Source organism: Podarcis cretensis (assembly GCF_951804945.1).
Source record: "Podarcis cretensis genome assembly, chromosome: 6".
Classification (NCBI taxonomy): Eukaryota; Metazoa; Chordata; class Lepidosauria; order Squamata; family Lacertidae; genus Podarcis; species Podarcis cretensis.
The window spans coordinates 34,666,441-34,693,585 of NC_137175.1; the positions used below are offsets into that span (position 1 = coordinate 34,666,441).

Sequence of the window (27,145 nt, forward strand, 5' to 3'; positions counted from 1 at the left end):
GTCGACGGGTGGCACCGCAGGGGAAAGGTGCGCAGCGCAGCGCAGCGCGGAGGAGGCAGGAAGGGGACGGGCGAGCGCAGCGGGACTCTCCGCCTCGTGAGAACCTGGGTGCTCTTCTTCCCGGAGGATCTTGCTCCTGCCTTGATGCCCCGGGAAGTTTTGCAAGCGCCTTGGAAAGAATAAGAAGCGAGCAGCCACCGCCACTGGCCAAGCCCAGCGGAGGAGATCAGCATGGCTTTCGGGAGAAAGAACTGGTCTGCGCTTTCCAGGTGGGTGCTGCTTTCTCCTTGAGCCGGAATCCCCCCGGGTTGGGAAGGAAGGAAGGAATGAAGGAGGGGTCTTGGACAGCCAGAGAGGAGGAGGAGGAGGAGGAGGAGGAGGGGCAGGGGGCAGGCAGAGTTTCTTTGGGATCCTGCCAGGGAGAGGGCAGCGGGGAAATCCTCTGGGCTGTAAGGATTCCGAGGGAAGAAGAGCAAAACTTGCGCATGGATGTCCTTAGAGGCGGATGGTCCCTTGGCGCAGGTTAGAATTAGTTGATGAGTAGCCCCTTTAATATACAAACGCAGTGGCGTAGCATGGGGGGTGCAGGGGGGGCCCGGCCGCACCGGGCGCAACATCTGGGGGTTAGGGGTAGGGGTAGGGTTAGGGGGCGCAAATTACTTGCCTTGCCCCGGGTGCTGACAACCCACGCTACGCCATTGTAAGAAACGGAGCTTCACATTTTCTCTTCGCCGGAGGCCAGTGTGGGGTGGAAACTTATGCTTCTTGAGGCGGACTCGCATCTCTGCCCGAGCGCACAGGGCTGGGTGGTTTCGCTACAGGCGATTGCTGGATTGGCCGCGGATTGTGAGAACTGACTCCACTGCGAAGTTGGGTTAGGGTGGAAGCGGGGCTGCACATTCGGAGTTGGTTAATTGCTTAGAATCCAACCATTAGGTGAAGGGATTTTAAACATGTTGGTTGACTAAAAAGATGTTCCCTGCCAGATTATGATGATGATGACTATTATTATTATTATTCTCCAGATAGCGAGTAGCATTTTAACGAAATATTCTCTCCTGTGCGTGAGAAAGTGGGGTTACCCTTTCTAGGTTGATGCCTGCTGAGAAAGACAGAATAGCTCAGCTGGTTAGAGCATGGTGCTGATAATGCCAAGGTTGCAGGTTCGATCCTGATAAGGGACATCTGCATATTGGGTTGGACACTAGATGATCATCGGGGTCCCTTCCAACTCTACAGTTCTATGATTCTATGAAAGTGGGCCTTTCTCCCTTTAGAACTTTTCACCACCCATCCATCACATACTATAGTATAGAGATTTAAATGATTGATTGCCTAAAACTCATGCAATGAATGGACTAATGTTTCATTGTTTGGGTGAGTGTCCCAGTTTGAAATGAGGAGAGTACGAAAGTTGTATCTGTGGTGTTATATCTCTGAACTTGATGCTGCAGCTATCAGGTAGCGAGCATGCATATGTCACCCCAGTCCTCAGTGGTTGCTTGAATGTGTGAACTGACTCCACTAAAAAAACACAATTGTCTTGATTTAATTCGCTATAGTGGTTCTGTCTAATAGCTGGGATAGTTCATTCACACATTCAGCCTATGACTTCATATTACAGTGGTCAAGTGATAATCATAGTTGTGTGAACCAGAACCAGATTTTATGTAGGGCTGCACAGCCATTCCAAGCCATGACACATTATTCAGGGTCACAATTCAGCTTTCATCACAAGTTGGCCAAAGGAAGCAGGGTGCAACCCAACCGGTATGTCCAAGCATTACTTGCAATGCGGAGGATGAACCTCTTAGATTTATTGATGCTGCTCTTTGGGGTGGCAAAATAATATGGGCCAGTTCCACTCTTTCTCCCATTTTGCAGCTGAGACTATGGGATAGCAACCTGCCCAGGGCCACTTAAGGCAGGACCACAAGGGAGCGTCTTCCTGTCTCTTGTCTTCAGTGTTTAACTGCCAAGCTGGAAGTTTGAGTGAAGACCCTCCCCTCCCCTCCCCTCTCCTGCTCCACTCCAATAAAATATAACGTGGCATCATGGGCAGCCCTTTGCCAACATCACATTGTGGATCGTTCAGGCAACACATCACATTTGAGCTGAGCTTTTGCCTTTTCTCTGTGGTGATGATCAAATGAGCAGATCTAGTTCCCAAGGAAAGTACCTTGTAGCACACGCCTAGTGAGCTAATAATCAAAGTAAGATTTGATTCCTGGGCTAAGTCCAGCAATTGGCTTCGTTGGCTTTTGCACTGGGGCAGAGGAACTCCCAAGAACCACCCTCAGAGAAAAGTACAACCAAACCAAACAAACAAAGCTGTTTTTGAAAGCTACAGGCCCATTGATTGCGAGTTTTTAAGTCAGTTGGCAACCTGATCTAACTGATCAATTGATCATAATAGCTCAGTGGCAGCTGGAGATTATTTGGGGAAGGTTAATGATTTCCCCTGACCGAATACTACAAGGGGGAGAAATTTGCTTCAGTTTGTAATTAAAAACGAGCTTACCTAATTTTCACTTTCCAAAACAATGTGTGAACTGAGCATAGTGATCCTTCAAAATCCACACATCTCTAAATTTTGCAATGTAGTTTTCTGGCCAAGCAATGTGTACAAAACTTAGTAGGGTAAAGTGTGTATAGAAGTGCAAATATTCTTGAAAAATTAAAAAAAAATGCTTTATTTTAGGTAAAGTTGCTTTGCAAAACTGAGTTTATCAGGCAAAACTGTGTACAAAAATGTGTGTATCAGGAGAAATTCACGCTAAGATACTGTTGAGTTTTCATGAGGACTTCACAAACTGATGTGGAAATTGGAGAACTGTCTGTAAGGTTGGGAAAATGAGAAACAGAAAGAAATTGAAATTGACAGATTCATCCATTCTCAACTACAAGGCTTCCTGCACTCTTTGGAAAATCATTTTGCTATCTGAATGAATAAAGGTAAAGGTAAAGGGACCCCTGACCATTAGGTCCACTTGTGGCCGACTCTGGGGTTGCGGCGCTCATCTCGCTTTATTGGCCGAGGGAGCCGGCGTACAGCTTCAGGGTCATGTGGCCAGCATGACTAAGCCGCTTCTGGCAAACCAGAGCAGCACATGGAAACGCCGTTTACCTTCCCGCCGGAGCAGTACCTATTTATCTACTTGCACTTTGACATGCTTTTGAACTGCTAGGTTAGCAGGAGCAGGGACCGAGTAATGGGAGCTCACCCCGTCGCAGGGATTCGAACCGCCGACCTTCTGATCAGCAAGTCCTAGGCTCTGTGGTTTAATACACGCACACATTTGGCTCCATCTCTCAACTGGCTTTTAGTCTTGTAAGGGCTTTGCCCCCCAAAAGGTGGCACAGAAATATTACAAATACATATAGACAGACAAACTTATATGGGCTAAAGTTGGGCCATGATTAGACCATGGTCCCATTTTGAACCTCCAGCCTTTCTTTTGGGGACTGCTACAAGAGCCCTCTGAATCAGACCAAAGGTCCAACTTGTCCAAGACTAGCTAATGTGGTGCCATCCAAAGGTTGCTGGACTCCAACTCCCATCAGTCCCAGTCAACCAGCATGGTCAGGAATGAAGGGAGCTGTAGTCCAATGGTCACCAGAGACCCACTTTAGGCAGGAGATTCCTGCATTGCAGGGGGGTTGGACTAGATGATGCTCCTGGTCCCTTCCAACTCTGTAATTACATGATATGATAACAACTGGAAAGCACCATGTTGGCTATCTCTGATCTGGTCTAACATCCTTTTTCCCAGAACAGCAAGCCAGATGCCTCCAAACTGAGCATTAAGGCAACAGCCCTCCCCTGTTGTTGCTACCAACTGGCTGGTGCTGCAGGTTCACATATACTGCAAGACAAGAAAAATTCAGAGTCCTCCACCTGCTCTATAATATTTTTTTGGCACTTGGCAACGATTGCTCATCCCAGATACAAATTGTCCACGACAATGTCAGCGGAACTGAACACCCTTGTCTAAATGGAACACCTATGGTTAAGATCTAATTAAAAATCCATGTTTTAAAATTGGTAGTTAAGGAAGTCATTGTTATTCTCCCAATAATTAGAGTGATTAATGTTTCCCAGCCCTATTGAGAATGCATTCATTGGTGTGTCATGAAAATGGATGATGCCGTCATAGCTGCATGGATCACGGATCTCCCCAACCAGTTTGCATGGTGTATTTCCCCTTCTTCCTGTGTTATAATCCTCATTCCAGAAGTGCTACAGGTAGGGAAGGAAACTTAAGGAAGGATGTGAAAACAACCACGTGATATATTTGGTGTGGGATCTTATGTACGATTCCAGATTATGAATACAGTAGAACCTGTTTTGCTCTGATATCTTAGGAATATGGCATTTGCGCCTCACAGAGATGTGTCTATATATACTGGTGGTGGAAAGAAAGCCTAGAGATATGAAGTCCTGGAGGACATTGTACCTGCTACAGAGTTATCCTCATCTTGGAGGTCTTGTGTGTATTATAGCAACTACTTGATAATCACTTGACTCCAGCAGATCCCTGAGGCTGGCACTGATGTTTCTAACATGGAGCCAGGGTGCTTCTGAATGGTAGGGAGAAATTTTTAGGATCCAGAAGCCTTGGTGAGAAAGAGGTAGCCTGCAGTTGTTGTTCACACATTTGGCTTTTTATAAAAAGGGTGGGAACAGGTCAAGTGTAAATTGATGTGTGTTGGCACAAACCATACATAAGAATCACAAATAGCCAAATTTACATGGTCTCCATAGACCAGGCATAGGCAATCTCGGCCCTCCAGATGTTTCGGGACTACAACTCCCATCATCCCCGACTACTGGTCCTGTTAACTAGGGATGATGGGAGTTGTAGTCCCAAAACATCTGGAGGGCCAAGTTTGCTTATGCCTGCCACAGACCCACCAGAAAGTAATGAGCTGGCCATTCCTCAGTGACTACAAAGGAGGTGGGATTCCCATTTGGTGGATGTTTCACTTAAGACAGAAATGTTGGAGCAAATGCATAACTTGTGAACAGGATATTTCCTCTGAATCTGAAGCTTTGATGCTTGTTCCCGTGTTTGTGACTTTTCCTCTCACAGGCATGTGGTTTATGAGCATCAAAGAATACAGCTGCATCCCAAAAGTTCATTTCCTCTAACTGAGAGATTGGTTTTGTATGTATTATATAATTGAAATTGTGTGGCTCTTATGTGTGCAAAATTCAACCATTTGAAAATCTCTTGTTTAGTTCAGTCTTGTCCTGCCTGGAGCCTGGAGATGTTGCTGGATTCCAAGTCCCATCAGCCCTCACCAGCATGACTAATGATCAGGGCTGATGAGAGTTGTAGTCGGTTAGGGTTAATTTAATAAGAACTGGCAGAATACACCTGAAATTTCTAGTTCTATTCAATGGCAAGGATTTAGGCACTTCGTCATTGAAATGGATGGACTTGCAGTGTTTAATTTTGACTGAATTCTGCCCAGTGATACTAAAATATATTCAAAATTCACCCCTTTAAGTCTTTGTGCACACTAAGTTTACAGGTGATAATCACAGGTCTTGAGCATACCTATGCATGATGAAGTGAGTTGGAGGGAGGTCCAGTGATGATTTCTCCCTAATTCTAGTCTGATGGAAGTGAGAGCATTTGTCATGTCCTTGCTATTCATTCATCACATCTCTGATTATGGCACAATAGGACAACCTAAATTAAGAGTCGGGATTCATGTGACAACCTTAAGGATGTTATCTGCTCATCTGTCTGCTCCAAAATTCTAGCTTCCCCAGAGTTCCACACCTTTTTGTTCCTTGTTGCTGGTGAGATGCCAAGGAGTGATGTAATGTCAAGCCTGGTGGAATTTCAATTAAGTAATGACCTAGACTACCCCCATCTTTTGGGAGTTTCACATGTAATCACAACGCTTGTATTATCTACACATAGGGCAGGGCAACCTGATGGGTGGGATGAGTTAGATGCTAACAACGACATGAGCTGAGGATGGGATAGAAATAACACAGAAAGATAGGCAGTGTGTTGGACTAAGGCCTGGGAGGCTGGGGTCCTAGTCCCCAGTCAGCCATGAAGCTCACAGGTGACCTTAGGCCAGTCACTGCCTCTCAGCCTAACCTACCTCACAGGGTTGTTGTTAAGATATCGGGGGAGAGGGGAGAACCATGTATGCCCCCTTGAGATTCTTGGAGGAAAGGTGGAATATAAATGTATTAATAAATCATAGAATTATAGAGTTGTAAGGGATCCTGAGGGGCATCCTAGTCCAACTCCTGGCAGTGCAGGAATAGAAATAAATTTTCCCGTGGAGTGATCAAAGTTATTTGTGCTGTTTAAGTGTTAGTTTTGTTTTGAATAATGCAAACATAACAAGGGCAAAGGGGGTAGGTACGAGGAGAACAGGTTATAGCTCACAAAGAAAAAATGGAGAAGGGGAATTTAAGTGCTGTCAAGATGATGAGTGTTTAAGGAGGGCAGCTACATGTGTATGCAACTCTTTTGGCGTGTGCTGTTCAGATGTCAAATAAGTGTCTATGTAATGATCCTGGCTGAACTCCTATAAAATGAAAACCGGGGATTCCAGAAGATTGCGTGACCTCAAACTTGAACCGACAAAAGAAAAATGACAAAATTGGCAATGATGGAACCTGAGCGCAAAGGTAGCTTCAGTGTGACATGCACGGTAATCTCAACAAGAACAACTTGAAAGACAGGGAGTTTGAGGGGAGACCACTGGAGAAATCTCAAATCCTGCTGCTGTGGTATATAAAGGACACCTTGGGCACTAGGTGGTCTGTATGTAACCGGGCGGGGGGAGGCGGGAGCAGTGTCTTCTCAGCTTCCTTCCTCTTATATTTGTGATAAAGGAAAGGAAGAGCCGTGCATTGTCTGGCTTCAAAACAGGAAGGGGAAAAGATACTTTGGAAGACTAAGTCTTGTTCCTGGAGTGGTTAATATGTGCCTGATTTCCTGTTGCATCTTGCTTTCTTTTGGTATCTTGTTTTGACAATGGTTGCAAACACATTTTTGACAGGAAAGCCCTTCCTTAGCTCTTTAGTTCTTGGTAATGCATTCCAATTGCTCAAACTCACACAGCCAATTATGAGTTTCCTGTCCAGCATTGGTTACATCTTCTGATTTATTAACAAACACATCTGTGAACCAGTCAAAATGCTTAATATAAATCTAGGGGTTTCCCATGTCCTGTAACACATATTTTTGCTGCTCAATATAATGCAGATTTTTAATTTATGTTTTTGAAAGGTAAAACATTTTTAGACATTCCTTGAATTCTGGCATGTAGGAAATCGGTATAGTGCCTGCCCCATTCCAAAATGTGCCTGTTCATCTGAAGGTCTGAGAAGAACCTCTGTACATGCGTCAGCTGTGTATGTGCCTATAGCAGAGATCTGACCAAGCTGAGATTGTACACATGTATGATTTATATGTGTTATGTACTAAGCTTGGATCCTAGAACAATAGGCAGGTAGGATCCTATAATGCAACAACTGATTGGTTTACAGGAGAAGACCAATCAGGCTCCCAGAGGACGTTAATCAGCCTATTAGGCTGGTAGGATCGTAGAATGCAACAACTCATTGGCCTGCAGGAAAAGACCAATCAGGCTCCAGCAGGGAAGCTGAATCAGCCAATCAGATGGGACTCATTGTGCAAATAATGTATATAAAGGCCTGAGCTTTGGGGGGAAATTCAATCACTGTTTTACAAGCTGCAATAAAGAGCATGAAATCACTGCAGGACTCCAAGTATATTTCAATATGTGAGTGGGTTTTATTCAGATATTGGCAGGAGCTGGTGCTGAAAGTCAGTGATGTGGTTGGTTAGGTGATTGGAGAGCCACATTGGCTACCCACAAATTTGTTGGATTCCTATCAACCCAAGTCAGTATGAGCAATGGCCAGGAATTACGGGAGTTGTAGTCCAGCAGCAACTGGAAGACATCATATTGGTTATCCCTATTCTAGGTTCTGGAATGAAAGTTTTACAGGGTCCCTTCCCTTTAGATGGTAATGTCTATTACTTCACCTATTTCAAAATGTGGTGAGCCCCTCCCTTCCCCATCCACACCGATGCCACTGTCATTCCTGCTGAGTGGGGCCAAGTTTTCCTTCCCCAAAGTCCTATGTGAGTGAGAGTTAGTGTCATCAAGTAGGGGACTGATTTTGATTTAAGATTCTACTTTTGCCAGACTGTCACTCTACCTTGGCCAGGTCACTTGTCTCAAGCTGTAGTTCCCCCTGGGACAAAAATGGGAATTCTAGGAGGAAGGATTCAGCTAATGAGCCCTACAAGTGGAAGTACTAGCACCATGGGGCTTTCTCCCATTTCATTCAATGCCCCTTTAGTGCTATGTTGCATTCCTTCCAATGGCTGTCGGGTGGAATTCAGTGTAGCATCAGGTAGGATGTGCATGACCAGAATGAGGTCACCCATATAACAGGACTTCCCCCTGCATGTCTTCTCCATCCCTAAACATGTTCTGGGTTTCCTCTAACCCTGCAGAGCAGATTTAGGGTGCCCAGAGGGACCCAAGGTGGGAAGTTTCAATTGCATGAGTCAAGGCTCATTCAACAACTTAGCTGAAACTGGTCTATTGTCTCTAGATCTATTCTAGATCTGGTCTATTGCCTGAGCTAGCACAATAAAGATAGCAAAGGGAATTTGCTATTTTGAAGTGTTGTCTGATAAGTGGCAATATTTCAATCTTTTATTTTTAAATATTATATTAATTGTATATCACTTTTCAGTATACAAAGTCCTTTTCTTCACTTTTAAAAATATGAAGTTAAATAAGAGCTTTCATTGATATAACTATCCTTTTATATATCTGACCAATAACTTTCTTAGGTAGTTAAGGCTAGGAAATTGTGGCTTAGAGTACCCATCCCCCCATTAGATTTAGATGCACTATCACTGAATACACACTGCAAAGAGAACCAGGTTATTCAGGCCTAGTTATCTAGGTTATCCAGACCATAGTTTAGACAATCACTGTGATATAGTATATCTTGATTTCAGCAAAGCATTTCGCAAGGACTACCATGGTATCCTTGTTGATGTGATAGTGAAATGTGGACTGGGCAATACTTCTGTTAGAGGTTCCTATTATTAAGCTCAACACACCATCTGCTTCAAGAGTTCCAGAATCTGCTGGTTGGGACTAGTGGCGTAGCTAGCCACTCAGGTGCCTGGTGTGGTATGCGCATCCACTGGCTGGGTCTGTTGCTCTAGAGAGAAGCCTAGAAGCAATGGGTGAAAATTGCAAGGATATAGATTTTGGCAAAATGTTAGGAAAAACTTTGGAACAGGTTTGATTGGCAAAATGCCATCATTGTGGCAGCTCTTCCCCAGTGGAACTCCCATCCTTGCATTTGCTTTTAATCTGTTTCTCCTCCACTACTGCACCAAATGTTCCATCACTATCCACTGCATCTTCACAGCAGCACTTCTGCAGAACTGCAGGCTGGGAATTAAGGATGAGAGGTGAATCTTTGCCTGAGGCCACAAGTGAGACCATGGCTTAATAAGTCTTTGATCTTTGGACCACACAGGATTATGATATATTAACTCATAATGATGTAACTGTTTGCTTATGATATTACAGATTCCCCATATGCAGTTTAATTTGGCAAATTTGCCTTGGCAACAATACGGGCTAGACATTCTCATAGTTTCATTCCAGTACTTGTTTTCCTTGGTAAACAAATACCTGTACGATTTGTAATAATATTGGGAGAGCTGTGAATCGTTCTCTTAGTGAGCAATTGACTTGAATATTAAGGCAGCAAGATCAGAATCTACTAGGAACCTGTCCTGCACAAACCTCATTGAAATGAATTATTATTGGCTGATTGGGACTGAAGCTGCAAAGACTTGTGCGTTCCTGAGGTCATGATCAGATATACAGATATAAACCTCTGGAGAGTGAATATGCTGCAAAAACACTTGTGGAGTGGTTTTGCAATGTTTTTAAAATCATTAGCAAGGATTTCCTAATCACCAGGCAGTTGTGCAAAGAGAAATAGGAAAGCCTCTGCTGGAGTTGATAAAAAGTGAGGTTTTATGGAACGTTTTCACTTTCCTAAAGTATACCTGTGGTGAACATGAAACAAAATTGCTCTTGGGCAGTTCAGTTTGGAGGGCAAAAAGTATGCAAAAGTATGCAAATGTGAGGGCAAAAGTATGCAAAAGGATCAGCTCTGCTCCCAGCCTCACTGGGCATCTCTCTCCCCACCCTCAATTACTGACCTTAGTGTGTTTAGCACCAAACTCTGAACAGTTTTCTTACTGTTGTTACCTGATGAACCTGACAAGTCTCCTAATGAGCCCAGATAAGCTAAATTTCCTGATGGCGAGGAAGCTTGCAAGTTCTTTCAGGGAAACATGCTTGCAAACCACCTTCTCTCTCTCTCTTTTGAAGGTGAAACATTTATTCATTAAAACAAAAAAACAACCCCCCCTTGGCTGCTATGTTGTAGGGAGGGTGAGAGGTGGGTGCCCAGTCCACAGTGACTGAAAGCCAGTGCAGGTATCATAGTGTGCACAGTTTTTGTTATTTCAGCCATTATACCTTGTGAAGAAGAGAAGTTTGCTGCTGCCCTCTGTGATGTGCACCCCTAGGTGACTGTTGGTGGTGGCCCAGAAGCAGCCTGCCTGGACTGAGTTTGCAGCCCTCCAAGCCAGTCTGGTCTTGTCTGAGCTGTGCCATGTGGCCTTGCCAGACAGAGTAGCTGGCGGAAAAGCATACTTGTAGAAGAGGACACAAAAATATGCATGCTGATTTGCAAGTGTGGATAGGAACGTAGAAACAATGACTTACAAACTATGAAATGGATCTCATCCTAGGGGAGAAGACACCTCATCTGTCATGCCATGGCAAAAGAAAAAAGCTAATAATAATAATAATAATAATAAATAATAATATTTATTGCAAACTACCTTCTGACCTTATGAAGTTTGAGAGTGGAGGGGGCATGTCAATACAGCTGAGGGTGTGGCGAATGCGTGCACCCCATCTCTCTACACACCTTTGCCTTCACATCTCCGGGCTAAACACCTGAAGTTGGCTTCATTTTCATTGCAAAAGAACAACGTTTTCCCATGTTGTCATTCTTGTGGATGGGGCTCAGAAGCCTTTGATGAAGGATGCTGATGAACTGCATTGTTATAGTGGAATGTGTCTGCCAGCCAACTTTCAGGCTTGCCGATGGCAGAACTGCAGCAGAGCAGACTGCAGATGAAAACCCTCCTCTGGCTGGGTTCCCACATGGTCCCAACAGGAATGCTTCAGTGCAGGATGATCGATCCTGCTCCACGTGAGCAAAATCTGTTGCTGGACTGTCTGTGTATGGAATGGATGTAGTACTAATGTGCTATCTGTTTTAGCATGTTGTACCTATTCCTCATTCAGAATCAATGGAGGTGTTGGTAACATAAAACATATACTATATACAGCGATCTGGCAAAGCTTTCATACATGGGCCTATGGCAGGATTTCTGACTGAGTGCTGGACTGTGCTTAAGGCAGGTGCATACACAGAAAGTATGGTCTATGACTCCCCTAAGGCCACCCCAGCATGACCAGGGATGATGCGAGAAGCAGTCCAGCAACACTTAGCTTAAAGAAACAGTACAGTCGTACCTTGGTTGTCGAACGGCATAGTTGTTAAACGTTGCGGCTCCCGAACGTTGAAAACCCAGAAGTGAGGGTTCCAGTTTTTGAACGTTTTTTGGAAATCGAACATCTGACGCGGCTTCCACAGCTTCCGATTGAGTGTTTTGAACGGTTCTGGGAATCGAAGGGACTCCTGGAATGGATTAAGTTCGACAACTAAGGTACGACTGCACACAGTTAATTCACTTCTTCCTCCTCCTCCTCTTCTTATTCTTCCTAAAAAAAAAGAGAGAGAAAAACTCAGATTGTAGAAGAGGGTGGGGCTCTCTTGTTATGATCTAAGAACAACAGAAGGGAAGGGTCTATGAGTCATGAATGGAACAGAAGTTGATGTGTACTCCAAGCAGATTGCTGCCATTTCTGGTTTCATTACTGGCTGCAGGCAGGTAGCTTGCTGCTCCTATAGGATTTTAAAAATTCAGTGCAAAGGTTTAAACACACTTCTTTTTCTTTCCTCTTTGTCCCATCCCCCCCCCCCTGCTTATTCCCCACTTCCCCATTTGCATGGGCCTCTCACAAGAGTGGAAAACAACACAGCGTAACTTTTTATTGAAAGTAAAAAAAATGCAGTGGAATCCATGACACAATAATGATTAACCAGCATCCTGTGATAGCAGGAGTGGCAGCTTTCTTGAATGCCAGGGGGCTGGGCACGCCAGTGCCACAGTCGATAGCTGGAGCCGTTTCAGTCGCAGGAGTTTCAGCAATGCCCACGTAGCTACCAAAACAAGTTGAAATCTTGGGTGCTTTCGCACAGAGATCTGTGCTCATGAAAGCCTGTACACAACCTGTTCTGATGCATCTGCCTCTCTGATGCATCTGACAGATTTTAATGCATCTATCTGGAGAACAGAGCTGTGCCCAGGAGATGTGGAACTCTGGAGATATAATGTAGACATGAGAAATCTGGTGCCACATCATATCACAGTTTCCCTGGGACTGGTTTCCCACCCCCACCCAGTTGTGTGCTAAGGCACAAAGAAGGAGAGCAAGAAATGTTCACTGATGCATCCCCCCCTGTTCCCGTCCCCCAATCTGAGCCCACATCCCAGCAGGATGGAAGGAGACCAGCAGCAACACAGCAGCAGCTCTGTAGGAACACCCCATTTTTGCAGAGAGTCTTGGTGAAAAGGGCGCATTCTGTTGACAAGGCTGGATTAGGATCTCCTGCCCCTTGGAGCATGCTGCCTCAGGTTGCCTCACTGCTAGGGCAGCAAGCTATTTTAGGGAATGCAGGGCAGACCACTCCTCAGAATTTGCCGTCTGAGGCAGCTGCCTCATTCTGCCTCATAGTAGGCCTGGGTCCTGTCTCCATGTAACCACACCATCTCAGAATACATATAAAGTATGCGGTACAGCAAAGACAACCATGTTTCATGTGTGTTTGTGTATGTTATGTGAAATTTTAAAAACCAATCTTGAGTAAGAAAAGAGAGGTTTATATATGTAATTATTGTCCTCAGCTACATTTATTTAATATATATTCAAAACTGCCTTTCAGGGTAAAAGGCCACCTCAGAAATTGAGCACAACTAATTAAAACAGCAGCATTAAAAAGGTTCAGAAAATAAAAATAAAAATTCAACAACCGGTGCATTTATTTAATTATTATTATTTATTAAATTTGTATTTATTAAATTTGTATCTAAACGTAGACTGGAGAATCCAGGAATTTAGGCCTGATCAGGGAGGGAGTCAAATACACTTCTAGTCATCCCCAAAAAGGCCCTGTATCTCATGCACGACAAACTGATGGAACATTTTGGCAGATCCTTAATTCAGGCCTCTATTGCCAATCTTGGCAGATCCATAGAGGTGTAAAGTGGCTTTTCCAATAACCTGGTTCTGTACCATTTAAGGCTTCCAATGCAACAACCAGCAGTTTAAATTGGGCCCAGAGATGCACTGTGCAAACAGATCAGGATGAATGTGCAATGAAAAGCTTGTCTGAAAGAGACCTAGAAGACAGTTCTGCAAAGGCAGAATAAAAGCAAAACTCTCAGAAGCCAGAAGAAATAACAAAGCGACTGTCAGAGTGCCATTGGTCAAATGCTGCACTACAAAACTTAGTCTTAAGAGAAAGCCTAGGATGAGCCAGGTGGTCCCCTCCAAGGAGGACATTGCAGAACTGTGATGCCATAGCCAAGAAAGCTCTTCCCTGTATGCTTTTCCCTACAGTAGCTCTGGTGGGAAGGTGAGGGACACAGAGAAGGGCCTCTAATGTAATGTTGATCTAAGTGCTGGGGTGTTTGGAGACTATGGGCATTATCCATCTAGCTCATTCCATCAGTGCAAGGATTTCTGAGTCAGCAGCAGCTGAATAATGCTTGCTTCTCTCTCTCCCATGCTTTCCCTTCTAGCCTGGCCCAACAATGGAGTACTGAGGATGAGGAAGAGCAGGAGAGGGAGCGCAGGCGGAGGCACAGGCAGCTGAGCTCCACCACCGAAGTGAAGGAGGAGACCCCCAACACAGTACAGAATGCGACCAGCCGAACACCAAATAGGTATATGTTTGCTGGGAAGGGAAAAACAGAGCTCTCAAGGCTCTGGAGGTTGTTGCTTGGCAAGGGAAAATGTACAAGGTGTGAACGGAAAGTTTGGTGAATGGTCACAGAAACTGGACAGTGAGAAATATTCGAACATACATGCCTTACAGGCCTTCCTTCAAAGTAGGTCCCCTCTGATACAATGCACCGTTGACAGCGTTTGTAGAACTGCTGGAAACCTCTGGAGAAGTCTTCTTTTCATACTGCTCTCAGTTCCCCCATTGCAGCAGCTTGGATGCATAAAATGTTGGGAAATCTGTGCCCTTTCAGTGCAGATTTCAGTTTTGGAAAAAGAAAGAAATCCAGTGGGATCAGATCAGCATACTATGGAGGGTGGGACAACTCACTAACCTCAGTAACGATTTCACGCGGAATATTCAATTCTTTCGCCATCTTTTGGACAGACAAACGCCAATCCCGCATCAATAACTCACGAACTCTCCGCCAGACTGAGGGTTGTCTTCAATGGTTTGCCGCCCTTCACAGAAATGCTTAAACCACTGTCTTTCGAGTTACAGCTTCATCCCCATACACAACTGTGAGCATTTTGTGGGTTTCCAATGCTGATTGTAAGTTCGAATATTTCTCACTGTCTGATTTCTATGACCATTCACCAAACTTTCCAGTCACACCTTGTATATGACTCTGCACGGTTATGCAGAGGTTGAAACAACTGATTGTGGGGCCTGAACCAAATTCCACTGATTTCCAAGTCTGGTGAAATCTTTTGGCTTACCTCGGGTTACATATGCTTCAGGTTACATACGCTTCAGGTTACAGACTCTGCTAACCCAGAAATAGTACCTCGGGTTAAGAACTTTACTTCAGGATGAGAACAGAAATTGTGTGGCAGCGGCGCGGCAGAAGCAGGAGGCCCCATTAGCTAAAGCGGTACCTCAGGTTAAGAACCGTTTCAGCTTAAGAATGGACCTCCGGAACAAATTAAGTACTTAACCTGAGGTACCACTGTACTTTAGTTTGGGTTTGGGGGAGGTGAGGAAAAACTGGATCAGGGAAGTCTTGCAGGCCCCATTGGGCACCCATAACCTGGGATTCATGTCAGCTCCTGAGCTCTAAAGGGAGCTTCCTTTCTCTCTTTTCATTGTAGGTTCCGGGGCTCTTTGGAAGTAAAGCCCTCCAGGCAGGAGAACTCAAAGCCAGCAAAGGAGAGGACACTGGAAGAGGTAATAAATAAGCCAGATGACAGAGTAAGGAGGAGAGTGGAGATGTTCAATAATGTGAAACAGGAGAAAAAGGAGACAGTGCCTGCCAGGAAATGGAAAGAGGAAGCTGCTGAAAAGAAAGCTAAGCCTTCTTCAGAACCACCCCAGGAGAAGAAGGAACCCACGGTGGGAAAATGTGAAAGCCTGGCTCAGCAAAAGGAGCCTGACAAAGAAAACCATCAAAACCTGAGTGAGGAAAAGAAGGTGAGAAGCTCAGAGAAACAGGAAAACTTAGATCAGGACCCCAAGAAGTTGGATGAGGATTCAGTCTTCAGTGAGGAGCAGAAGGCACTGAAGGAGCACAAGTCTCAGCGACCAGCTGCAGTCCAGAATGAGGTGGCCACACAGCAGCCTCTGCGAGCTTCTTGGGAGCGTAGGAGCATCAGCCGGCTTGAGGTCAAGATTAACCCCAGGGCCAGGAGCTTCACAGAAGCGGCTCCAGCTGCCTCTGGGCCACAGGTACTCAGTCTTGGAATTTTAGAGGGAAGAAATGGAAGCCAAAGGGCTGGAAGGGAAAGGCAGTAGATGTTCATTGGGTATCAGTGCAAGTCAGAGGTAGAGTGAACTGGAGTCTCCACAGTTGTCAGCTTCATTCAGCACTGGGATTGAGAAGCCTGGATAGCTCAGTTGATGAGAGCACAGTGCTGGTAACACCAGGCTTCAGGTTCGATTAGCGTATGGGACGGCTGCATATTCCTGCATTGCAGGGGGTTGGACTAGATGATGCTCAGGGTCCCTTCCAAATCTATGAATCTATGAGAAATAAGGAGTAAATAAACTGAAAGGAAGGAACTCTGATGGAGTGGAAGAATGGGACATCATCAGCCGTTGTGGGCTAGGTAAATTGAGGATGGGACTTCAGGTTGTTCATCTGTGCTATAAATAAAGTCTATCTTACATTATTTTATTTGTTCACATATACATAATAATAATAATAATAATAATAATAATAATAAAAATTATTTGTACCTCGCCCATCTGGCTGGGTTTCCCTAGTCACAGTGGGTGGTTCCCAACAGAATAATAATAATAATAATGATAATAATAATAATAATAATAATAAAGTGATAAATAAAGTGACATCAAACATTAAAAATGTCCCTAAACAGGGCTGCCTTCAGATGTCTTCTGAATGTCAGGTAGTTGTTTATCTATTTGACATCTGATGGGAGGGTGTTCGACAGGGCAAGCACCACTACCGAGAAGGCCCTCTGCCTGGTTCCCTGTAGCTTTGCTTCTCGCAATGAGGGAACCGCCAGAAGGCCCTCAGCGCTGGACCTCAGCGTCCGGGCAGAATGATGGGGGTGGATACGCTCCTTCAGGTATACTGGACCGAGGCCGTTTAGGGCTCCAACACTTTGAATTGTGCCCGGAAACGTACTGGAAGCCAATGTAGGTCTTTCAAGACCAGTGTTATGTGGTCTCAGCGGCCGCCCCCAGTCACCAGTCTGGCTGCCGCATTCTGGATTAGTTGTAGTTTCCGGGTCACCTTCAAAGGTAGCCCCATGTAGAGCGCATTGCAGTAGTCCAAGCAGGTGATAACTAGAGCATGCACCACTCTGGCGAGACAGTGTAGACTAACATTCAGTCCAAAAAAATGCCTCCCAAAACACTGATTAACTTTTAATTATCCATATAAAATAAAACATTAAAGCTATTTTAAAATTTAACATCAACTTCCCCCAAACCTATCTTAAAAGCATAAACTGCTTCCCAGTAGCCCAGCAAACACCATCAAACACAGTAACATCTACTTCACCAGCTCCCAAATGTCACAGTCAACCGATAAGTCTTCAAGGCTTGTTATGAAAATGGAAGGATGGCATTTGCTGGATCTCACTCCTAACTGAATCCCATAATTGAGGGGCTACTTCAGAGAAGTGTCCCTGCCATTATTGTATCAGCCCAGACTTTTCTCTCAATCCACCCTATGGTTTCTTGACTCATATTTGTTTTCCAGGCAGCAGAAAGAATTAGGCTCAAAATAGAAGAAGCTGCAAGCTCTCCCTCTGCTCAGGATGGATCTGAGGCTCCCTTACTAACCTCTCAACCTCTGATTACCTACAGTAGTTCATTCAAACGAGTCAGCCCAAGGACAATCTCATTCCGGGTAGGTATTCATGATCAAGGCAGGAAAATACTCCTCCTTTGAAAAGGACAAGAGACCACTTTGTGCATTATTCAGATTACTGGGACTCTATATACAAGGCATGTCCAAAGTCCATTTCAGGGGCCTAATCTGGCCCACCAGATTTAATGTGCCCCCCCCGGCAGTATATAAAAAGGTAAAGGGACCCCTGACCATTAGGTCCAGTCGTGGCCGACTCTGGGGTTGCGGCGCTCATCTCGCTTTATTGGCTGAGGGAGCCGGTGTACAGCTTCCGGGTCATGTGGCCAGCATGACTAAGCCACTTCTGGCGAACCAGAGCAGCACACGAAAACACCGTTTACCTTCCCGCCGGAGCAGTACCTATTGATCTACTTGCACTTTGACGTGCTTTTGAACTGCTAGGTTGGCAGGAGCAGGGACCGAGCAACAGGAGCTCACCCCGTCGTGGGGATTCGAACCGCCGACTTTCTGATCAGCAAGCCCTAGGCCCCCTGGCAGTATATGTCCTGGGTTAAAATCCTAAAAAAAGCTCAGCAACTTTGGTCGGCCCTCACGCATGTTCACTTCATCAAATCTGGCCCTCCTTGAAAAAAGTTGGGACAGCAGGGGATATGTGGCCAGCCCACTCCCCATGTTCCTTGGCTAATTCAATTGCTCAGAGTCGGCCTGCTTAGCTGATCATGCCCAGCCTTAACCGTCCACATTGGAAGGGTATCTTCTTGGCAGGTTTAGTCTAGCAGTTCAATTTCTTCCCTTGTGGCAAAGACCACCATTAATCACCACCAATTATTGTGTCTCTAGGTTGTCCCCAGGAAAGAGAAACAAGATGATACATTAAGCAGAAGGTAAGTGGGTATCAGGCTCAGCTAATTCTTTAGATTTGTCAAAATGCTCAGGGCACTTAGGGCTTGTGAGCTTTTGTTAGATTTCTTTCTTGTGGACCTTTGAAATATTTATTGAATTTGTTTGAGTTCTGCATAGAAAACATTAGACCGGGGGGCTGGAGAGTAGAATGCTTTTCTAGCTGTAAAAGGCTGCATGCACACGATTCACCTGGAGCAAATTTTAAGCACATGACTTCCTCAAAAGAATCTTGGGAGCTGTAGTTTGTTTAAGGATGCTGGGAATTGTAGCTCTGTGGTGGGTAAGCTACAGTTCCCATGAGTCTTTGGGAGGTCATGTGCTTTGAATATCTGAGGTGGTATTCAACTAAGTTATACACAGAGTAGACCCATTAAAAGCAATGAACTGAATCATGTTCACTCATTTTGATAGGTCTACTCTGAATATAACTTAGTTAAAGACCATTCACAGTGTGTATGCAACTCAAATCCTTGAGTACAAAGTCATTGCACTTCCTGTATCCATAAGTGTTTCTTGCTATAAAAAGAGACAAAAGTACAAAAAGAAAAGAATTAAAATAAATATTGCAGCATTTTTATTTTTTTTAAAGAGAGATGAGTGAGCCATCAAATTCCATTGGTAGCAGAAAGCTTGTCATGTTTTTGTATCTTGGAGGAGATACAAATATCTCGCCCTTCTGTGGCTTCTTGATTTGTGGACCTACCAAGCGAATTATTTGCTGCACATTCTTTCAGTTGCATAAATCCACTGCAGGAAGATCTATTTTTAAAAGCTGCATTTCTCACTGTAAAAACAGTTGCATCCCAGACATGGTCTTGATGTGAACGAAATCTTTGAGTTTGATCAGCAGTGGTTAGAATTCACAGTATGAAAATGTTTAAGGTACATTGCTATTTCTAATTCCAACTGGATATTTAAAAACAGGAGCTGGAAAGGGCAAAAATAGTTGTTTCTGCTTTCTAGAATAAGGGAGCTTTGGAAAAGATTTTGTTTTTAGTATGAGCAGTAGGTAATGTGCTAGCAATGGAAGCTGTGTTTGGGAATTTAAGAAGGGAGGGGGGAGATGCCATGGTATTAATTTAGGGAGTGTTAATTTATTGCCCTCATATTTTTTTTAAATACCCAATTTATTTTTTTCTTCCCAACTTACATTTCAAATAAAAAAATGTTCAAGACTTAGTTTTCAGACGTTTTAAATTTGCATTAAATTTACTTTTAGCTTTACAATGGACTCCAGAGCATTTACCCCAACTTATTAGGCTCCAGTGACCTTTCACTTAGGGAATGAAATATCACTGTTCCTTACAGGATCTTGGAAGGTTTTTGTTCATACCCTGTGTTATTTGCTCTTTTCCACTAGTGCCAGCATGAGGCTCCCAGCAAGCACTGCTAAGCTGGAGGAAAAGCTGGAGAAATATACTTCTGCTGTGCAGGTAAATATTGGAGCAAGCAGTGATCATGACCTATGGCAAGGGAGGCTAAACATTTTCAGGCCATGGGCCTCATTGGCTCAAGGCCAACATGGCAATGTGGCTGTGACCAAAGTTATAAAAGAGCCTCTTACCAGCTCTTCTTTATTAATTTTCCATTAATTTATTCATGATTTATTTTATTTGACTCAATAAATATGCCCTGCCCCGCTTTCACTCTCACATTCCTTATTAATTTCCACCATCATCGCTTACTGTTTTCTTATTCCTTATGATTTCTTTATTCACAAATTCTTTATTTAATCTTTTTTTAAAAAATATTTTTATTAACAATTTCAACATAACAAATTATCAAAACATATCATATTCATTATTTTTTCCCCTCCCCGCCTTCGAACCCTTCCTCCCCCCCCGAGACTTCCCTCAGCTTCTCTCTCTGATTTCTCAGCGCATATTATTCTCTGCATGTTATATTATACATATCCTTACATTATCTATCTACCCTGTTATCAACCAATAAATCTGTGTATGTTTATTCGAAACCTGCCAAGGAGTCCAGTTCATTTTGTTGTCTTTTTAGATAATTTGTAAAAAGCTCCCGTTCTTCCTTAAACTCACAGTTGTCCTTGTCCTGCAATTTGTATGTCAATTTAGCCAGCTCACAAATTCTTTATTTAATCTGCCTCAATAAATACACCCTGCTTGCACATCTTGGAAGTACATTCAATGATGAGCACAATATGCTGCACTCACAGAAGTTCCATGAAACAGGAAAAATCTGTGAAGGGACCAAGGACAGGTTGAGTGAAGGGGGAGAGACAGAGACTCCTTGGCTGCAAAGGAAGGAGGCAGCATGGGAAATGGGTGTGTGTGTGTGTGGGTGTGGGGAGAGACTGGCTCAAGGTCATCCATTGTGCGCTATGGCTGAGTAGAGGTTTGGATTCTGGTCTCTCAGGCCCTAGTACAACACTCTAACCACGACACAACACTGGCTCTTCAGTGCCTTGTCATCCCTGACCATTTGCCATGCTGGTTGGGGGCGTGCTAGTGAGTGATTGGTGCTGTTCAAATGTGGAAATATTCATCTTTATTAATATTTCTACCACATGCTCAGTACTGCAGAGGTGTAAAATCATTTGCATTATTGCTGGTGAGTGCTTCGTGCGGTACAAGCATGAAAAATGTCCTAGTCAGCTTGCATGGCGGGTAGGAAGGTGACAAAATGTCTTGGGCCAGCCCTGACCATCGCTAATGAGTGTTCTGGAGTGCTCAACAGCACCACCTGCTGCTCAGGAATAGATATATAATAGAATCACAGAATTGTAGAGTTGGAAGGGACTCTGAGAGCAGGGGTCAGCAAACTTTTTCAGCAGGGGGCCGGTCCACTGTCCCTCAGACCTTGTGGGGGGCCGGACTATATTTTGAAGGGGGAAAAACCCCCGAATTCCTATGCCCCACAAATAACCCAGAGATGCCTTTTAAATAAAAGCACACATTCTACTCATGTAAAAACACTAGGCGGGCCCCACAAATAACCCAGAGATGCATTTTAAATAAAATGACACATTCTACTCATGTAAAAACATGCTGATTCCCAGACCGTCCATGGGCTGGATTTAGAAGGTGACTGGGCCGGATCCGGCCCCCGGGCCTTAGTTCTCACGCATAGATAGGCAGACTATCTAGTCCAACCTCTGCAATGCTGGAATCTCAGCTAAAGCATCCATGGCAGATGGCCATCCAACCTCTGTTTAAAAATCTCCAATGACGGAGAATCCAGATGCTGTGGAAAATATAGTACAAAAGCCTAGTTGTTGGGGGACTTGGAAGGCCACCAGAAATCCATATGGCCCATGGGCTGTGGCTTAGGCACCCTGGCCTATGACTTCTTTGTACTGTGTGCCCATCCTCTGGATAGGCCATGGGCATGAGTAGTAATTACTAAGCTCTTGAATGATGTGAAAGGGATTCTGGTATGGACATTCAAGAATCTTTGGCTTGATTTACATCTGAATCAAAAGGCCAAGAGAGTATCATGAATAAAGTTAATAAAAACCAACCCAAACTTCTTTTGGCTGGGGGCGGGGGGAGCAAAAGAATAGCCAGTGAAAGAGAGGAAGATGCTTCTCTGCTAGGCATTGATTAAGCAGAAGAAGAGGTTTTTTCTTGAAATTTGAACTTCTCATTTTGCCTGTCTGTCTTCTTGACCCTAGAGAGCAGGGTCAATTAAATTACCTCCATCTACTCGGAGAAACTTCCATCCGCCTTCAGAGGGTGTGGCCAGCAAGCGCAGCATCTTTGAAGCAACTGTCCCCATCCGGGCTGAGACGACCACCCCTGTGCGGAAGGTAAGGTCTAAGTGCAGTCAGGATCATCAAGCTAAAAGGGATTTGGATACCCAGAAAAAGGTGGTGGGGAGTGTTTAACAGGAGGAAGATGGCACCACCAAGCCCACAGCCACATCTGCACCATACCTTCAAAGCACTATTATATCACTTTGAGTCATGGCTTCTCCTAAAGAATCCAGTGGGAACTGTAGTCTGTTTAGGGAGCTGAGGTTTGTTTGGAGACCCTTGAAAAACTGCAGTTCCCAGGATCCTTTAGGGAATGCCATGACTCCTAAAGTCAACTAAGACTTTTTTAAATGCATGATGTGAATGTAGCCATGATGAAAGTTGCCAGTCAGTGTAGACAATCCTGCGATCCGACCTGTAGAAGGACCGGCGATTTGACTAAGTATAAGGCAGCTGCCTATTTCTCTATGATCCTAATTAATTAGGGCCCCATCTTCCTTCCTTCCTTCCTTCCTTCCTTCCTTCCTTCCTTCCTTCCTTCCTTCCTTCCTGTTCTCACATTTCTCCTGCCTTTTTTTCTGCCATGGAATCCAAGGCAACATAGACATGGTTCTTAGACAGTCTCCCATCTGGGTGCAACATGACCCAGACCTGCTTAGCATTTGCAAGGTGTGGCCTCATGTGCTTTCAGGCCATACCCTGGGATATGCCATGCTAGTCTCTGTACCATTCACCTCTGTAGCAGGGCCACATGCTCTTTTTGTTCTGCTTGCCCATGCTGGAAACTCTTGTCTGCTCCTCCTGTCATACCACAGCGAGGATGCTCCAACATAGGAAAGGCGGTGATAAGTGACTTGCTTTTCCCCACTCTGCAGTTCTGCACTCTCTATTCTTTTGTTATTTAGGAGAGTTTGAAGATCCCTGGAGGCGTCACATCTCGCATCAATCTCTGGATCAGTCGAACTCAGGAGCCCAGCAAGGATGAAGGAACCAAGGTATGATCTGTCTCATGAAAACACTTGGGTTTAACAATCAAGAAGAGGCAAATTGCTTGTGTACAGTCCTGCTCAGCTACAGCCATAACCCATAAGCAAGGGAGGGGGACCCTCTTAGTGCTTATTTGGTTCAGGAACTTGAGTTGCCTTCTTTAGTTTCACTTTTGGGATTGTCAAGGGCTGCTTCCTTAGGATCGGTCAATTCACTAGTTTCTTGTGCCATTCCAGTCCAAACCCTGCTCTCGTCTGCATTTTGTTATCTGCTACAGGAGATGAAAAATTGTTCAAAGGGCTGCCATAATCACATCACTCTAGAAACAGCACAATGACCACGAATCTGCTCCTGGAAACAGGTGTATTTGTGATAATGTTAGAAGTGCATCTAAACAGGAAAAGGCATGCGTGGTGGGTCCATTTTTTTCTGGAACCATGTGCATCTGCTTGGAGCTACTCTCCCTTTCCAAACTCTGTATCTAGCTTAGCCCACCAAATCTTAGGTAGACACATGTCTCTGTGGGGAGTCCTTTGAAGAGCCTGTGACTTGTCTTCCTGCAGGACATTCAGAAAATTGAGAACAGTGCGGAGTGGAGTCAGTTGGAGAAACGGCCTAATAATTCCTGAAGGAAAACCAGTGCAAGGGCAAACGGAGGTCAGTCCTGAGGACACAAAATGACTTGATCTGATCCTAATGGGTGTCAAAACCACTTTGATTGCAAAGCGAATTCAGTTGAACTGGGTAGACTTCATCATGTGGGCAAATGATAATGCAAGTAGCAAGCTCAATAGATCCACTAACACAATCATTTCCTCTTGAACAATGGAATTTTCCTCCCTCCCCCTGCATACCCTTGAACCCTCTCCACATCTATGCCAGATCCTAGATGTGCAGCTAATTGTCCTTGCACTTGCAGATGGAATGCTGTTTGGTGGAATGTTTGGTGGAATGCTGCCCTTAGGCCTATATTCAACTAACTTTTACTCAGAGTGAACCCATTTAAATGAATGGCCATGACTAACTTAGATTCATTCACTTCAGTGGGTCTGTTCTTAGTAAAAGCTAATTGAATACAACCCACTGCTTCCAGGTGCACCAGCACAAAATCCCCCCATCTTCAATGTGCTACTGCCATCTTGCTGATAATGGAAATAGCAAGAGTAAGATTTAGTCTGGATGCTTTATGAAGTGCTTGTATATGGATCCACTACAAAGACCACTTTGCCCATTTGGAAGGTTAAGACTGGGGCCATAATGTTAAAGGTCCAAAACAGGCATGGAATAGGCTGAGCTGAAATAGCATCTGGCCAATGGATCAGAGCATGGGTTTCTCAGAGTTATAACACTGCAAATTTGTAACCCCAAAGAGAGAAACCAGAAATGTGTTCTCATGCTCTTTGGTGATAGGTGGCCCAAATGAGTTAACATTTGCACAATATGTAGTGGTTAGAATGTCAGATTTGGACCTGGGAAACCCAGATTCAAATCCCACCTCAGCCATGAAGCTCACTGGACGACCTTTGACTTACCACTGTCTTACAACCTAACCAACCTTACAGTATTCTTGTGAAGATAGAATACTGGGGGAGCCATGTGGTCTACCTAGCTCCTTGGAGCTGAGATATACATTTAATTAATAATAATTTGGAGGGTGTATTTAATGAAATTGTATTCCCCCCCCCCCGGATATTTATTGAAGAAGTCTACATGCTAATATTGTAGGATATATGCAAACTGGTGCCCAAGGCTTGGATTCAAAGTCCAGTTCACCCTTCTTTCTCCCTTGCAGCAAGCTCTGCACTAACCTAATGCTTCCTTTTATCTTGCAGGTGTCACTGAACAAGCTGCTCTGGGGACAACATTATCTCCATTTAAATCAAGGACCTGGACCACTTGAAATTACCCTGCATTCCTTGGTTTCAGACTGTTCCACAAGGCCATTTGCCTGCCAAAGAGTATCTATCAGTCAAGCTGCCTATGGTGCCTTTTCATGGATGGGGTTTCTTGGTGACTTAAAAAATGCTTCTAATTGGTGGATGGGAAAGATGGCGATTATGACATGGAAACTATATCACCCACGATCCACTTCTGTTCCTTTCCACTCCTGTATCTTCTAGCTCCCAAATAGCAAAGCCTTAAGTTCTACTAGCAACCTTGAAGATATGAAATAAATGTGGCCCATTCTCTGGATTTTCCTTCAGTTTTGTATCTGCCATAACAATAGGGTTCACCATGTAACTCATGTACCCTGCAGTGACTGCATACAGTTAGTATATCTACTTGCCACCAGTTACGCCACCACACGGCTGGATCTTAAGAACATAAGAGGAGCTCTGCTGGATTAGACTGAAAGCCTGTCTGACCCATCATTCTGTTCTCACACTGGCCAACCAGAAGTCTCTCGGAAGCCCATGAGCAGGAAATGTGCCCAATAGCTGCCTCCTACTTGTATTCCCTAGCAACTGGCATTCAGAGACATTCTGCTTCTGACACTGGAGGTAACATATAGCCATCATGACTGGTAGCCAGTGGTGATGACGTCACTGGGATGAAAGAGGCTGATTCAAAGGGGGAGAATTTGTGAGAAAACTGCAACTGGTCAGGGCTGTTCTCAATGGAGATTTCTGGTATCTGAGATAGGGTGATGGGCTACCTGTGTGTGGTGGCAGAAGGGTGCAGGATGCCTCAAAATGTGTGTGTGCGTGTGTGTGTGTGGGGGGCTTCTTGCTACAGCAGCCCTGCCAACCCTGTGCAAAGAATTGCTAAGAAGTCATCCTGACAAAATATCAAAGGGTGTACAGTATGTGTTATCATGCAGTATGGATATGTTCTTAAAACCGATGGAACAAATCTGTTGTATCTCAAGGCTCAATGTTTCCATTTGGACTTAGGGTGAAATCTTGTGCATTGCTACTTAGAAGCAAGCTCCACTGATTTTGGTGGGATTTACTCCTAGGTAGGTGTGCTTAGGACTGGAGCCTAAGTCATGGCAAACTTTAGCTGGATCGGGGGCCATAGGTTCTCGTGTGAACCCTGCCCATAACAGCTTATGCCACTGACTTAAAAATCAAACCAGTTTGAGCAGAAAGTTTTTTATTTTTTATTTTTAGTATATTTGACTTATGAACACCTAACTCTAGATTCACTGGTGATTTTGGCTCTTGCTATATTTCATAATAAATTTCACTTTGGTTCCAGTACTTCCTGTCTTTGGCTCTTCTTAAATTGATTCTTGGCTGTGAAAAACTGCACTGGGCTGAAGATCCATTTTGCCTGTTTCCAACAATGGCTGTCCAGATGTCTTTAAGACAGCCACAAACTGGACCCAAGGCAATAGCACTTCCCCGCTTCTGTACCCCCAGAATCTAGTGCATTCAGATCTATACTGTTTCTAAAAACAAAGCTTCTATTTAGCTACCATAGCTAAAACCATACTTCTGTTTCTGCCACAATTTTTAAGCACAGATCTATGACTTGTGGGCACAGGTCTGTGCTTTTTCGGGAGGGGTCCCTGTTTCACCACGTTCCCCAGGAAAACCCACTGTTGACCACTGAATTGGAACAAACATCAACCCACAGAAAACCGATTGACACTTGTTCTGATTCAGCGGCAAACAGGATGTTTTCCTGAGGAAAGCAGTGGGGCAAAGAAAAAAACCTGCCCAGACTTGTGCCTAGAAATTGTGGCATAGATGGAAGTGTGTATGAGCCCCAATAGCCTTGACAGACTACCCACGTCAATCTATTTTCTAAGCCTGTTTTTAAACCACTCTAAGCCTACTCTGGGCCTACATCCCATCCTGTGGTTCTCAGTGCAGAGGAAATTGTTGTATCAGTCCAAGATCTTGGAAAACTCACATACTGCTAATAGAACAAAGTTTGGGGATGAAAATGTGCATACTTTCTTCTGTGTGCAGCTATTGAGTACCTTTGTATACAGTTGGTATGATTGCTTAGGTATTGTTCTTCCAACTGTAAGCAATGACTG

At 44.4% G+C, this 27,145-nt stretch overlaps 1 protein-coding gene across 1 annotated transcript; it reads left to right on the top strand.

Annotated features, from left to right (window-relative positions):
• LAD1 (ladinin 1) lies at positions 1–26,357 on the top strand. The gene is made up of 10 exons (XM_079981903.1): positions 1–269; positions 14,061–14,204; positions 15,355–15,928; positions 17,430–17,579; positions 18,381–18,424; positions 19,804–19,876; positions 22,087–22,221; positions 23,073–23,162; positions 23,718–23,811; positions 24,987–26,357. The coding sequence occupies exons 1-9, from the start codon at positions 232–234 to the stop codon at positions 23,781–23,783; spliced, it is 1,314 nt and encodes a 437-aa protein (XP_079838029.1). The 5' UTR covers positions 1–231; the 3' UTR covers positions 23,784–23,811; positions 24,987–26,357.
• Positions 26,358–27,145: the final 788 nt, after the last annotated feature.

Bases quoted from the DNA above. Each gene is read 5' to 3' on its own strand.
- LAD1 (XM_079981903.1), top strand. From the start codon at position 232: ATGGCTTTCGGGAGAAAGAACTGGTCTGCGCTTTCCAG. The intron at 17,580-18,380 runs GTAGGTATTCAT...TTGTGTCTCTAG, and splicing joins CAAGGACAATCTCATTCCGG to GTTGTCCCCAGGAAAGAGAA. The intron at 23,163-23,717 runs GTATGATCTGTC...GTCTTCCTGCAG, and splicing joins GCAAGGATGAAGGAACCAAG to GACATTCAGAAAATTGAGAA.